This window comes from Oncorhynchus tshawytscha, linkage group LG08 (assembly GCF_018296145.1).
Source record: "Oncorhynchus tshawytscha isolate Ot180627B linkage group LG08, Otsh_v2.0, whole genome shotgun sequence".
In the NCBI taxonomy this organism is placed as follows: Eukaryota; Metazoa; Chordata; class Actinopteri; order Salmoniformes; family Salmonidae; genus Oncorhynchus; species Oncorhynchus tshawytscha.
The window spans coordinates 65,856,858-65,871,884 of NC_056436.1; the positions used below are offsets into that span (position 1 = coordinate 65,856,858).

Here is a 15,027-nt window from a genome sequence, read left to right on the forward strand (position 1 = left end):
CAATCAGGTGCATCTCTTCATGGCAGCAGTGTATCCATCGGTGAACTGATGATTTCAGCAGGATAATAATGGCCCATCCAAAAAGGCTAGGATTGTCCAGGAATGGTTCTATGAATATGAGTTCAGCTTAATGCAGTGGCCTGCCCAGTCAGATGGTCTCAATCCAATTGAGCATCTGTGGGAAAAAATGGAACGAGATATTCAGAGAAGCAATCCAGTACCAGCCAACTTGACACTACTGTGGGAAGCATTGGGGTCAACATGGGCCAGCATCCCTGTGGAACACTTTCGACAGCTTGTAGAGTCCATGCCCTGATGAATTGAGGCTGTTCTGAGGGCAAAAGGGGGTGCAATTCAATATTAGGAAGGTGTTCTTAATGTTTGTACACTCAGTGTATAGTCCCAGTATGTCCTTAAATATAGAGGTTGTATCCCAAATGGCACCCTTTCCCTACATAGTGCTCTACCTTTGACCAGAGCCCTGGTTAAAAGTAGTGCACTATATAGGGAAAAGGGTGCAAGTCTCCTCTTGGTTGTGTGGGCCGTGGAACTCTGAGATGATGACTTCAAGGCCTCAGGTTGTAGTTTGTGTCAGGGTCTCAATGACCAGAAAGGTAATAATAGCCTACTGTCTTCGAGTGCTACATTTAGTGTGTGTGTGTGTGTGTGTGTGTGTGTGTGTGTGTGTGTGTGTGTGTGTGTGTGTGTGTGTGTGTGTGTGTGTGTGTGTGTGTGTGTGTGTGTGTGTGTGTGTGTGTGTGTTGTGTGTGTGTGTAGCATTAAGACAAGCGCCAGATAGAAATAGACGTGTATGGTCTAGACTCTAGATCAGGGATGGGCGACTGGCAGCCCCCCGTTTTGTAGGCCCGAGGACCAATAAAAAAAGAGCTCAGTCGGGGACTCAAATTACTGTTGAGAGTTAGAATAAAAAAATTGTTGAGACACTGCTGCCCCTCATGATGAGTTGTGTTTGTTGCCCCTCCCTAGTCTAGATGAATCAGAATTAATAATGAGTAATGAGTGTTTCTCTGCTTTGGATGTAGTGTCCATTTCCGTTCCATTGATAAAGTGTCTCAAATAAATAGCTGGTGTGAGATAGAGAACCTCTATCAGTGAAGGGATTTTACCAGTAGTGTTCTCTAACCTTAAATGGTTATATTTAATCATATTTTCCATCACTATTAATCATTCTTTATTCTCTGATATTGAATAGAAGAAAGTTCCAGACAGTTGTCCAATAAACTCCCTTAATTCTCCACTGGTCCCTAGCTGCTTCCTTGTTCATGTTTCCTTGTTCCTGTTTTCGAGAGAACATGATGCTCTCTCTCTCTGGAATCTATAGAAACTCTTATGTTTTATTTACTCTTCTTTTAGACTGTAGATGTCCAGTTCTCTCTCTCCCACCCTCCTCCCTCTCCCTCCTCCTCCTCCCTGTCGCTGATCGATCTGACCATGTCTCCTAGTCCCACATGTCATATTGTTCTTTGACATGGCTCTCCTCTACCATCTGCTTGGTATTCCGGAGCGGGAAGCCATGCACCAGCACAGATCCATCAGCTCCGATCGGAATGCCGCACCACGGCTCAGAGAGAACAGAGGGATGAGTGGAGAGAGAGAGACAGAGAGCGAGAGAGAGAGAGCGAGAGCGCTCAGGGGAGAACCCATCGCTAAGACATCAAGTCAGTGAGAAGACACTAAGCTATAGTGACTGGCACCACTGACGGGATCCTAATAATACTGCTGATTCACTGACATTACTCTGCACTGATGGGGATCCTAATAATACTGCTGATTCACTGACATTACTCTACACTGATGGGATCCTAATAATACTGCTGATTCACTGACATTACTCTGCACTGATGGGGATCCTAATAATACTGCTGATTCACTGACATTACTCTGCACTGACGGGATCCTAATAATACTGCTGATTCACTGACATTACTCTGCACTGATGGGGATCCTAATAATACTGCTGATTCACTGACATTACTCAGCACTGACGGGGATCCTAATAATACTGCTGATTCACTGACATTACTCTGCACTGATGGGGATCCTAATAATACTGCTGATTCACTAACATTACTCTGCACTGATGGGGATCCTAATAATACTGCTGATTCACTGACATTACTCAGCACTGACGGGGATCCTAATAATACTGCTGATTCACTGACATTACTCTGCACTGATGGGGATCCTAATAATACTGCTAATTCACTGACATTACTCTGCACTGATTGGGGATTCTAATAATACTGCTAATTCACTGACATTACTCTGCACTGATTGGGGATTCTAATAATACTGCTAATTCACTGACATTACTCTGCACTGTAGTTATCCTGTATTACTGTCATTCTCCCCTGCAGGAGCTGTAATGTCAGGTAATGATGTAAATGACTCTTAAAAGCTAAAGTTTAGATATCTTATGTTAATTAAATGAATCAAATATCGAAACAAAATGACATTGTACGTCTCACTATTATTATTCCCAAATATGATGAGGTTGTAATGGTAGGCCCATCTTTTAATGTCATCCCTTCCTGTCCAAATCATGGGTATAGTTGAATGGGTGAACTTGAAATGCCATTATTTTCCCCTCTTCTTTTGGACAAAGCCACATATCCACATATCAGACAGGGCTCTTGCCTAAATAGGTATTTGAACTTTAGCCCTCAAATGAAAATGTGGACCTTGGAGCCAGTTCACTGCTTTTTATTTAATTGTTCCCTTGTAATCAGAAAGTGATTTAGACCTCGGACACTAGGTGGGTGCAATTAATTATCAGGTAGAACAGAAAAGCAGCAGTACTCCAGACCTCGTAGGGTCAGATTTGAACACCCCTGACCTATAGTAACTCCCTGAGTATTGAGTGAGATGTCGTCCAGAGGTGTACTGTACTGTAGAGAAGAGTCAATAGGAGTTCAAGTAGAGGTGAGACATTTCTGCACAAGGTACCCCTGTGGAGTAGTGTGGTGTTTTTGAGTTAGTTCTGCTTCAGTGCAGCTCTCGGTGTAAGCATTGGAATAACAGCACACTCACTGAAAACTTACCCCAGCTTTTTTGCCAAGCAACAATGTCTCTAATTTCTCCCTCCCACACTTCACACTCGTGCGTTAGGATCATACACCATCCCTTCTTCATCCTGTCAGAGAGAGGAGGGAAGGCCACAGCGAGCGGATCAGGTGGATGACTGTTTGTGTCTCTCTCTCTTTATGTCTTTCTCTTATTTCTTTTCCCTGTAAAGCCCCAGAATCCTCCTCTTCGGTTCTCCCCCATGGTTTCGCTCCTCGGCAGTCGGTTGCCGTGGTAATTACCAGTTGTCTAAACAGACAGATGGAGTTAGAGAGAGTGACGGGCAATTTTCTGAGCCCCTGTTTTTCTGTGTGTGTGTCAGAGTGGGGAGCGGGGTAGGGGGAATTACCTGACAGGGAATGTAAGAGCAGAATCCGACCTGGACTAGCTTATTTCCTCCCACGGTGGCTCTGATACCAAGTGTCACTCTCTCTCTCTTCTGTCCTTGGAAGTGTGCCTTATCCCCAGGATTTTAGCAGTGGAAAGTTTAAAAACAGGGATGACTTGTGGATGAGTGGATGAGCCCCTAACCAGGCTTATTATGTCATGATTATTATGCATTGTACTAAGACGGACTAACTGAGAGTCCTCTCTCCCTTCCTCCCTCCTCGATCTCTCCCTGCCTCTCTCTCTTTCTCTCCCAGGCTGGTATGATCAGGATGGAAGAGGAGGAGTTCTTCATCGAGCCGGTGGAGAGGGGGAATGGAGTGATGGGGGAGGAGGAGGGAGGAGGAGGGCGTCAACACATCGTCTACCGCTCTTCCTCCGTGAAGAAGATGCCAGTCAGTGGCCCCGCTGCAGGCTACCACTCTAGAGGTCTGTGATTGGTTTACCTACTTCCTGCTTACCAACGTGGCATATGACATACTTCACCACAGACTAGCAATCCAAACCTCTGATCGCACAGTACATGGTTGTGTGTTCATGTGTGCATTCATGTGTGGGAATGACAGACTGGTATAACACCCCAATTTCATGTTGGGGTGTTAGGTGATGTTGTGAAAGTGAGATTCACCAGCACCTTGTTATCAACATCTGTGTTCTAATAGCAGTTTATTCAACAGGGTCTATTTCTGCTATTCACTGTAATGTAAGATGATGAGACTGCAATTATTTAAGACTTTTATCCGTGAGATGGAAGTCCTGGACATTATATCATCATCGATTTGGCACCTAGAGGTGCATCAATAATGTAGAGAGAGAGATAGAGAGCGAGGGAGAGAGAGAGGTACAGATAGAGACACAGACAGAGAGAGAGACAGAGACAGAGAGACAGAGAGAGAGAGACAGAGAGAGAGGGAGAGAGACAGAGAGAGAGAGTGAGAGAGACAGAGAGAGGGAGAGAGACAGAGAGAGAGAGACAGAGAGAGTGAGAGAGAGACAGAGACAGAGAGAGACAGAGAGAGACAGAGAGAGAGAGGGAGAGAGAGAGAGAGAGACAGAGAGAGAGACAGAGAGAGAGAGAGACAGAGAGAGAGGGAGAGAGACAGAGGGAGAGAGACAGAGAGAGGGAGAGAGACAGAGAGAGAGAGAGGAGAGAGAGAGAGAGAGAGAGAGAGAGAGAGAGAGAGAGAGAGAGAGAGAGAGAGAGACAGAGAGAGAGAGAGAGAGCGAGAGAGAGAGAGAGAGAGACAGAGAGAGAGGGAGAGAGACAGAGGGAGAGAGACAGAGAGAGAGAGAGACAGAGAGAGAGAGAGACAGAGAGAGAGAGAGAGACAGAGAGAGAGAGAGTTTGAGTTTTAAATACTCTTTATTGGGTCTGGGGGCCCACCACACAATAAATACTCATACAAAACCACAGTTACACATCAATTAAAAACACAACTCCAATTTCTCCTCCACAGTAACTACACACAACAGCCTCTGTATACCCCATATACTCAAAAACAGATCGATATTGTTGACAAGTTTGTAATAGGCAAACTCAATCCTTAGTCTCGCTGCCAACATTCCCTCCAGCATTCCCACCACATCCACAGACCCCTGTCCCCGAATGCTGTTCTTTCGGGTCTTCCATATCGCTAATTTTGCTGCCCCTAACACAAAATTAAGCAACACAACTACACCCTTTTGACTGAACCTGTACTTTGGCCCAAATACATACAGTTGGGAAGAGAAAACCTCTCCCAACGTTGAGAACCAATCAGTGATCAGTTCAATCATCCCAACCAACCTGGGACAGAATAAAAACAGATGTGCCAGAGATTCAGACCCAGCACAGAATGGACACCCCTCCCCAACAGTAGGATCCAGGTGTACCAGATGCATATTGGTGGCTATAGCTCCATGTATTATCCTCCATTGGAGGTCAGCTGTCCTCTTATCAATAGGCAGTTTATATAATGATCGCCAACAGCCTTTTGGAGAGGCACCTGGACCAAGCACATCCGCCCACCTCGTCGATTTTACCCCTTCCAGGGAAGAGGCATGGGACACCTTTACACATATTCTGTACATGGCCTTCTTTCCCACCTCCTTGAACTCCCCCAGCTCCGGGGTATCGAAGGAAAGCAGCGTCCCCACGTCCTCTTCAAATGCCCCCATCGCAGCACTAACAATCAGTGCAGGGAACACATAATCCAGACCCTCCTTCCACCGATCAGAATTGGAAGTGTCAGTCACATACTGCAGATGAAGCACTGGCAAGGAATCGCAGACCTCATCGACGACCTTCCTCAGTAGACGAGATGATCGGATCCCCGCTCTTTCTCCCAGCTCCTCCAATCTGCTCCTGCTCTGCATCAGATGACCCAGCTTGGTACACCCCACGCCTAACAGGCATGAACGTAGGCTAGCTGAACCCAGAACACGGGACTGGATGGCAGTGTTGTGAAAAAGAGGCTCTTCAAAAAGCCACATCCCTGGTGGCGTGCAGGCCTTACGGGACTTGACAAAGACTCTCCAAGCCTGCATAACAGACTCATAAAATGGAGTCAGGCCAGTCAAATCACCCCCTCCAGCTTTAAGAGGAAAAGATGCTTGTCGAAGCCCAAACAGCCCGCTCTCCTCATCAATATGTAGGCTGTTTCGACCCAGCTAGAACAGTCTCTGTACAACAATCTCTGGGCTGCTTGGAGCCTGAAAGCCGTGATCCTAGAGGAAATGTCCACCAGGCCTTGCCCACCCTCGTGCAGTGGCAGGTACAGGGCTGCAGCTTTAATCCAGTGTTGCCCAGACCAGAAGAAATTGACAAGGGTCCTCTGAAGCTCTTGTATCAGACCCTTTGGTGGCTGTAAAATCATTAGTCTGTGCCACAGGGTAGAAGCAGCAAGATTATTAGCTACCAGGACCCGTCCCCTATAAGACAGCTGGGGCAACACCCATTTCCACCTTGACAGTCTGGCACACACTTTCTCCACTACACCCTCCCAGTTCTTTTTTGAAAGACATCGGAGCCTAGAAAAACCCCCAAAGTCTTCATTCCATCTCTGCCCCACTGAAGCCCCCCTGGTAACCATGGAGTAGACCCCATCTGAAGCTGACCTGCCCACAGCGCTTCACTCTTTCCCCAATTGACTTTAGCTGAGGAGGCCCCCTCATACACCTTTAAAGCGTTTGAGAGAACCTTAACATCCTCACCCCCTGTAATAAAAACTATCACGTCATCTGCATACGCAGACAGTGCTATCGTGGGACCCTTCGTTACACCTGGCACAAAGAAACCAGTAAGCTTCGCTCTTAAAAAACAAAGCATTGGTTCAATCGCCAGACTATATAACTGCCCTGAAATTGGGCATCCCTGCCTGATGCCCCTTTCGACAGGGATGGGGCAACTTAAACCACCACCCACCTTCACCATACACGAGGCTCCAGCATACAGTAAATTCACCCAAGACAGAAAAACATCCCCAAACCCAAAGGCTTTCATTATTTTAAACAAGTACTGGTGGTCCACACGATCAAAAGCCTTCTCCTGATCCAACAAAAGTAAACCCACATTTACATCAGACAGTTTACAAATGTCTAAAACATCTCTTATCAGAAACAAGTTGTCAACAATAGAGCGATCAGGTACACAGTAGGACTGGTCCTTGTGGATCAACAACCCCAGATACTCTTTCAACCTGTTTGAGAGACATTTAGAAACAATTTTATATTCTGCGCACAGCAAAGCAACAGGTCTCCAATTTTTTATGAGAGCCAAATCCCCTTTTTGGCAACAGTGAAAGCACTGCACGTTGACAGGATACAGGAAGAGAACCCTCATGAAAAGATTCACACATCACTTCATAAAAGTCCTCCCCAATAGACCCCCAAAAGTGCTTATAAAACTCAGATGGTAACCCATCGATGCCAGGGGCTCGGCCTGTTGAGAGCTGCATAACAGCTGTGGACAGCTCCTGCAGTGTAATGTCAGCGTCCAATGCGACTCTCTGCTCAGGTCCCAATTTAGGAAGACCATGTAACAACTGTTCAGTACACATAGAGTCACAATCCTCCGCCTTATAAAGGGACGAGTAGAAATCCACGGCATGTTGACGCATTTCAATATCATTCGTGGTCACCTTCCCATCAGGGAGACGAAGGCATACCATCTGTTTACGTTGAAATGTCGACTTTCCTAGGTTAAAAAAAAAAAGCACTAGGAGCATCCATATCCTTGAGGGAAGCGAAACGAGACCTAATCAAGGCACCCTTCACTCTTTCATGCAGAAACGACCTCAGTTCATGTCTCTTGTCCTGTTAGTTCATGACTAGTCCAGGGTCATTCTGAGTGAGCAGCTTCAATTCAATAGATTTGATGTCCTGTTCAAGGGCCTTGATAGTCTCTTTAAATTCAGTTTGAGACAGAGCAGTATACTGTTGACAAAAAACTCGTATTTGGGCCTTCCCAACCTCCCACCATTGTCTCAAGGACTCAAAATTCCCTTTTATACCCCTCCATTTTTCCCAAAACAACAAAAACCTGTCACAAAACATGACATCATGTAACAATTTAACATTAAAATACCAGTAAGGTGATGACCTTCGTGGACAGGACAAGTGAATATCAACAGTAACCATATGATGATCAGAGAAACCCACAGGAGTAATGGCACACTTTCCAACCCTACTACAGTATTGCTCAGATACATACAACCTGTCTAACCGTGCTGCACTGACACGACCTTCATTAATTTTTAGCCATGTGTACTGCCTAACTTTGGCATTCCTTACTCTCCACACATCAGAAAGCTCAAACTCAGTTAATAGGCCAGACAGGCAAGTGGCTGACCGCAGGTGAGGTTCTTCAGCGGTGCGATCAACAGTAAAATCCACTGTACAGTTCCAGTCACCCCCTAAAACCATACACCCCTCTTGGTCACACTGTCTTAACATTTCCTTTAGTTGATCAAATACAGCAATACGCTCTGTACCCTCATTAGGAGCATAAACATTCAAAAAAACAAACAAAAACCCCATAACATCCACCTTGACCAATAAAACCCGACCCTTGACAATCTCTGTTGTAGATACCACAGTCACTCCTAAGCCTGAGGAAAACAATATTGCCACCCCAGCACTGAAATTAGTACCATGACTGAGTACATGCTGCCCCTCCCACCACATACCCCAGTCAACCTCATTTTCCTCATCGCTATGTGTCTCCTGTAGGAAAACTACATTAAGCCTTTTCTGTTTTATTACTTCTAATACCCAAGCCCTCTTATTCCTGTCCCTTCCCCATTCATATTGAGAGAACCTACCCTTAGTACCTCCATGTAGAAAAGAGAAAAGAAAAGCAGAAGAAACCACAGAGAAACCAACGAGAAAAAAAAACACCCTATGAAGCATGATCATCGTCATTATTTTTTTTTCTTCTCTTAACCTGAACACGTTTCCCACCACCTTTTGCTGCTGCAACAGCAGTAATAAATTTCCTCAAGCGAAACCGCTTCTTCTCACTCAGCTGGTCTAACCCCACCGTCTTCTGTAACATCACAGCTGACCTCACAAACTTATCAACATCAAAATAATCTGCCAATTTGACAGATTTCCCAAAAGTCTGATCCAGAAACTCATTTACCTCCTCTAGATCATAAACTGAGTCCGCACCAGCAGCTGTCATATCTAAAGAGATATCCATATCCTTCTCTTGATCCTCCTCAGCTGAGAACACAGACAACTGACTCCCCTCTACCACATCCCTTTCAACACTCTCCACTTGCACCTCATCACTCGTACCAGGCATCTCCTCCACTATCTGGGAGACTAGCCCCACCTGAACATCACTACTCATAGTGGGCATCTTCTCCACTAACTGAGAACCTAGCTCCACATGAACCCCAGCACTCGTAGTGGGCATCTCCTCCACTACCTGGGAGCTTAGCTCCACATGAAAACCCTCCTGTACTTCATTACTCGTAGTGGGCATCTCCTCTACTACCTGGGAGCTTAGCTCCACATGAAAACCCTCCTGTACTTCATTACTCGTAGTGGGCATCTCCTCCACTACCTGGGAGCCTAGCTCTACATGCAAACCCCCTGTACCTCACTCGTAGTGGGCAACTCCTCCACTACCTGGGAGCCTAGCTCCACATGAACCCCCTCCTTTACCCCAGCACTCATACTGGGCACCTGCTCACCAGTCTGAGGAACTGGCTCTTCAGATACATCCTTACCTTCTACAACAATACTTTTCTGTAGCATAACATTTCCTTCTAATACAAGTTGCAACCCCGTGCCCTCAACACGGATAACTTGTTCCTCAGCAACAGGTGCTTGTGGCTGCTCTACCGCTGTCAGCTCACCTCTCCCTACATCAGTGGGCCCAGGCGTTACGATGACCACCTGTGCCCCTCCCTCTGCCTTCTCCCTTTTCGGGCAAGCATGTCGCTTATGACCAACATCCCCACACTCAAAACACCGTTGACTACCCGTACTAGCATAAGCCATATACAATCTATTGTCATACTTGATTTTAAACGATAACTCTAAAGTCTGCTCCGGTGAGTCCAAAAACATAAACACCTGTCGCCGAAATGACATTACCTGTTTCAACGCCGGGTGTTTGCAACCCAACGGGACAACCTTAATTGAACTGGCGAACTTCCCAAAGCGCAATAACTCGCGCTCCAATAGCTCATTAGGAATAAACGGTGGTACATTTGAAATCGTTACCCTTGTTGACGGAGAAAAAGCGGCGTAACTTGAATAAACATTCCTTTAAGAAGTACACCATGCTCAACCATCCGATCAACTAGACACTCTTCTTTAAGAAATACCACCACAGCTTTATTCATCCGGGATGCATACGCAATATTCTCATAGCCTACCTTCTCTCCTACGGCGACCAGAAACTCCTCCACCGTGACAGCAGCTTCAGTAACACACCTAAAGCCATGCCGAAGTGACAGGGACGGCATCCCCATTCGGGCTGCCATCCCCGCCAAAACCAGGGTAATTTCGATACGAAAACAAAATACTTAATTCTACCACAACAAAAATAATAACGTTAATCATGCATCAACAAAAAAAAATGCCACCAAGAAATAGCAAACCGAAAGAAAGTTGTGAATATCTAACTCTCCACAACACACGCACTCCTTCACTCAAGCAATTCCCAGCATGCACCAATCACTCTCAGCATGCAGAGAGAGAGAGAGAGAGAGAGAGAGAGAGAGAGACAGAGGGAGAGAGACAGAGAGAGAGAGACAGAGAGAGAGAGAGAGAGACAGAGGGAGAGAGACAGAGAGAGACAGAGAGACAGAGGGAGAGAGAGAGAGACAGAGAGAGAGAGACAGAGAGAGAGACAGAGAGAGAGAGAGAGAGAGAGGGAGAGAGACAGAGGGAGAGAGACAGAGACAGGGAGAGAGACAGAGAGAGAGAGAGAGAGAGACAGAGAGAGAGAGAGACAGAGAGAGAGAGAGACAGAGAGAGAGAGAGAGAGAGAGAGAGAGAGAGGGAGAGAGACAGAGAGAGCGACCCTTTCATACTTTATCTACTTGCACATTGTTACAACATAGTCAATATTATAACATTTGAAATGCCTATATTCTTTTAAAACTTTTGTGGGTGTAATGTTTACTGTTCATTTTTGATTGTTTATTTCCCTTGTTTATGTCCTGTCTATTTCACTTGCTTTGGCAATGTAAACATATGTTTCCGACGCCAATAAAGCCCATTGGAGTGAATTGAGAGAGAGACCCAGTTAAGATCTCAGGAAGGAGTAACAACGACCACCCCCACCCACTGAGACTGAGTTAATCTTTCCCTTTCTCTTACCCCCTGTCCTCTTTCATGTTCATCCTGCTCTCTCTTCACCCTAACACTATGCTGATAAATTAGCGACATTAATGTATTCATTTATGATCTAATTTTGAATCAATTAATAATTTATTCAAATCTGCCGCGCAGGGTCTACCTAACGACCTGCCTATTAATAAATATCGTATTAATTTCCTGGTTATGGACAGTCAGTGTATTGGCCAGCTAAATTTAGCCTTTTGTTCCACGACACGCAGGGCATTGATTCACACCTTTCCCACAGCTTATGGTGTGAAAAATCTCTCTCTCTCTCTAAGTGGAGAGAGCCACCTTTATTATTAATGTTGCACATTCATCAATGAATCGCTACTGTTGAAAACTCAGCATTATCATTATTTTACCGGACAGACAGAGGATCCTATTATTTCAACCTGTCTTGTCTCTCCCTCACTCTCTCTTTCTATATTTGCACCTTTTCTTTCCTCCCTCTTCATTTTCTCTCATCCATCTTCATTTTCTCTCATCCATCTTCATTTTCTCTCATCCATCTTCATTTTCTCTCATCCATCTTCATTTTCTCTCATCCATCTTCCCATCCCTCATATTGGTCTGACATCACTCTCTTCTCCACTTCCTTTTTTCATCTCTTGTTTTCCCTTTCCTCACCTTTCTTCTTTTCCTTTGACTCCACATCCTCTCATCCTCTTTTGTTTCATCCCTCTTTCTCTTTCTTTCTTCTCCCATCCCTCACTGTGTCTGTGAGTAACAACAGTACACTGTCCAGGACTGTCTGAGGAGAGCGGTGTGTTTTTGTCCAGGGGACTTAGACATGCACAGACAGATGGACCACTACATTAATTTTCCCCACAATCCTCCTCATCTGGCCTGGGATCACTCACACCATAGAAATAGCCCCGATAGAATGTACAGGCAGATCTATATTTCACATGCAGTTGGTACATTTCGGATGTTTTGTTGTAGAATAAACCTATGGAACTATAGGCTGTGATTCCGCAGGTCAGACCAATGGGGTAGTGAGACTGGGGGAGCTGGGTGCTGTGTTGGTTCTGACTCTGTTTTCAGTGGAACAGTGAGGGGTCAGAGAGAGGCTAATGGTGCCAGTCACTGTAGCTCAGTGTCTACTCACTGCCTTAGTGTCTAAGTGAGGGTTTCTCCCCTGAGCGCTCTCTCTCCCTCTTGTTTCTCTCTTCTCTCTCTCTCTCTGCCCTTCTCTCTCTCTCTCTCCCTGCTTGTTCCGTACCTTGCAGTATCAACATAGTGGGTCATGTGATGCAAGAGTTTTAGTAGAGGGTCGTGACTAAGCATTGACTGAAAAGAGTTTCCAGTGACTTTCAGTACAGCTGAAACACTTTTGGAGTGTGTGTGTGCCTGTGTGTGTGTGTGCCTGTGTGTGTGCGTGTGCGTGTGTGTGTGTGTGCCTGTGTGTGTGTGTGTGTGCCTGTGTGCCTGTGTGTGTGCCTGTGTGTGTGCCTGTGTGTGTGTGTGCCTGTGTGTGTGTGTGCGTGTGCGTGTGTGTGTGCGTGTGTGTGTGTGTCTACCTTCACATAAGACCAGGGTGATAACATACCACGTTCCGTTCTGGAACGTGCAGAAAGAGCTACCTTTAATCTCCTGTGTGTATCGAGTCTCTCACATGTTGCTTGATACAGCAGGCCTTGTCTTACATACGTTACTTTAGTTCATCTCTATCTGATCAAACAGTACACCAACTCCTATCTGTCTCCATCAGCTAACCGACTGCCCCAAAGCAACATGGCTCCTTTCCACACTGACGGCTTCATATTCGCCCCAAAGCAAGATGGCTTTGCTCCACAGTCTGTCTGAGTGAAGGAAGGAAGGCAGACAGGACATATCTCTATCTCTAGGCCCTTGTCGACTCCCCCTCACACATCTGAAGATCTAGAACAGTGTTTCCCAATGCATTGGTTTTCATAAAGACGTAGGTAGCGTAGTGGGTGTACTGTAAAAAGCTGTTGATGATAGGTAGGCGTAACAGGATACTGTATCCTGTCATTGCACACTAATACCAGCTGGCCTCTGTAGGATGTCATGTCCATCAAAGAATAGAAACCATAGATATGAAGGATGTTACACTGGTAACTAGTACCTAGACCTGAACTACCCGGATAGAGGCGATGGACACTCATATGCATTGCATAAATACAGAGTACACACTTAAGACACACATACACCACACACACTCACCACAGAGAGAGTCTTGTTTCAGGGTAACTTATACACAGTATGAGAGAGCCTTGGTTCAGGGTAAATTAGACACAATTTGAAAGAGCCCTGGTTCAGGGTAAATTATACACAGTATGAGAGAGCCCTGGTTCAGGGTAAATTATACACAGTATGAGAGAGCCTTGGTTCAGGGTAACTTATACACAGTATGAGAGAGCCCTGGTTCAGGGTAACTTATACACAGTATGAGAGAGCCTTGGTTCAGGGTAAATTAGACACAATTTGAAAGAGCCCTGGTTCAGGGTAAATTATACACAGTATGAGAGAGCCCTGGTTCAGGGTAAATTATACACAGTATGAGAGAGCCCTGGTTCAGGGTAAATTATACACAGTATGAGAGAGCCTTGGTCCAGGGTAAATTATACACAGTATGAGAGAGCCTTGGTCCAGGGTAAATTATACACAGTATGAGAGAGCCTTGGTCCAGGGTAAATTATACACAGTATGAGAGAGCCTTGGTCCAGGGTAAATTATACACAGTATGAGAGAGCCTTGGGTCAGGTTAATTAGACACTGTGTCTCTGTGTCTCTCTCTCTCTGTCTCTCTCTCTCTCTCCCTCCCTGTTTTACAGCATTTCTCACCTGCTTAACTCCTGTGGGTCTACAGTATGTCTCTACAGTGTGTCTCAGTGTTCTCGACAGGCAGGTCTCTTTTTGAGCCGTCACTCTGTGCTTAACACCAGATGAGGCTCCTGGGTAATTAGCAGGGTGCTACCCGGTCCTGTCTGCTGTCACAGACACCGTTATGACCCACACATCTGGAGCACAGCCTGTGTGTGCGTGTGCATGTGTGTGTGTGTGTATTTGTATGAGAGAGAGAGAGAGAGAGAGAGAGAGAGAGAGAGAGCATGATTATAGTGTCTGTGATAGAGAGTTTATTTCATTATAGTGATTACAGTGTTTTGAAAAGATGATCACCTTTTCTTCCGGTGTAGGATATACCGTGATCACCCTGGAAAACCTCCTAGCAGCCCGTCTTCACACGTTTGTAATGTGTGTGCTTCTGTGGGTCTGTGAGTGATCATTAAGCTGTTAATGTAGTATTTAGCTACACTTGGCCTCACGGAAATCATTATTGTATTCATGTGAAGTGATAAACATAAGGATAACATATTACTTTGCTAATAGAGTAGCATCACTTCTTATGTAACCATCCTCAGGATAGCAGCTCATAGATAATGAGATGGCATGTGACTTTCTTCCCCTCCTCATTACACACGCATGAACACACCCACAAGCAAAGTTGCCGTGCTAAGTATGGCACTCTGCAGAGAGGTGTGGGACCAACTGCTATTGCAGAGTGCTCGCTTAACCTGCATGCTTGAACAGGCCTCAGTTTTGACATGGTTTCCTCATGTTTAACTGAGCTGTAATATTCCCTGTACGACCGCTGAGCAAATGACTGGATAATGTTATCTTGTAATGTGTGTTTTAAGAGACCGGAACATGACATTCCAGCAGTGTGTGTGTGTGTGTGTGTGTGTGTGTGTG

The 15,027-nt window shown here is 45.5% G+C and overlaps 1 protein-coding gene across 1 annotated transcript in view; it reads left to right on the forward strand.

Moving 5' to 3' along the window:
* The first annotated feature begins 3,770 nt into the window (after window positions 1-3,770).
* Window positions 3,771-15,027, forward strand: part of LOC112257039 (A disintegrin and metalloproteinase with thrombospondin motifs 2) — a 139,774-nt gene continuing 128,517 nt past the window's right edge. Inside the window, exon 1 of the mRNA XM_042325849.1 lies at window positions 3,771-3,900. Within this exon, the coding sequence (XP_042181783.1) occupies window positions 3,795-3,900 (106 nt within the window). The 5' untranslated portion in view covers window positions 3,771-3,794. The remainder of the gene's footprint in view (window positions 3,901-15,027) is intronic.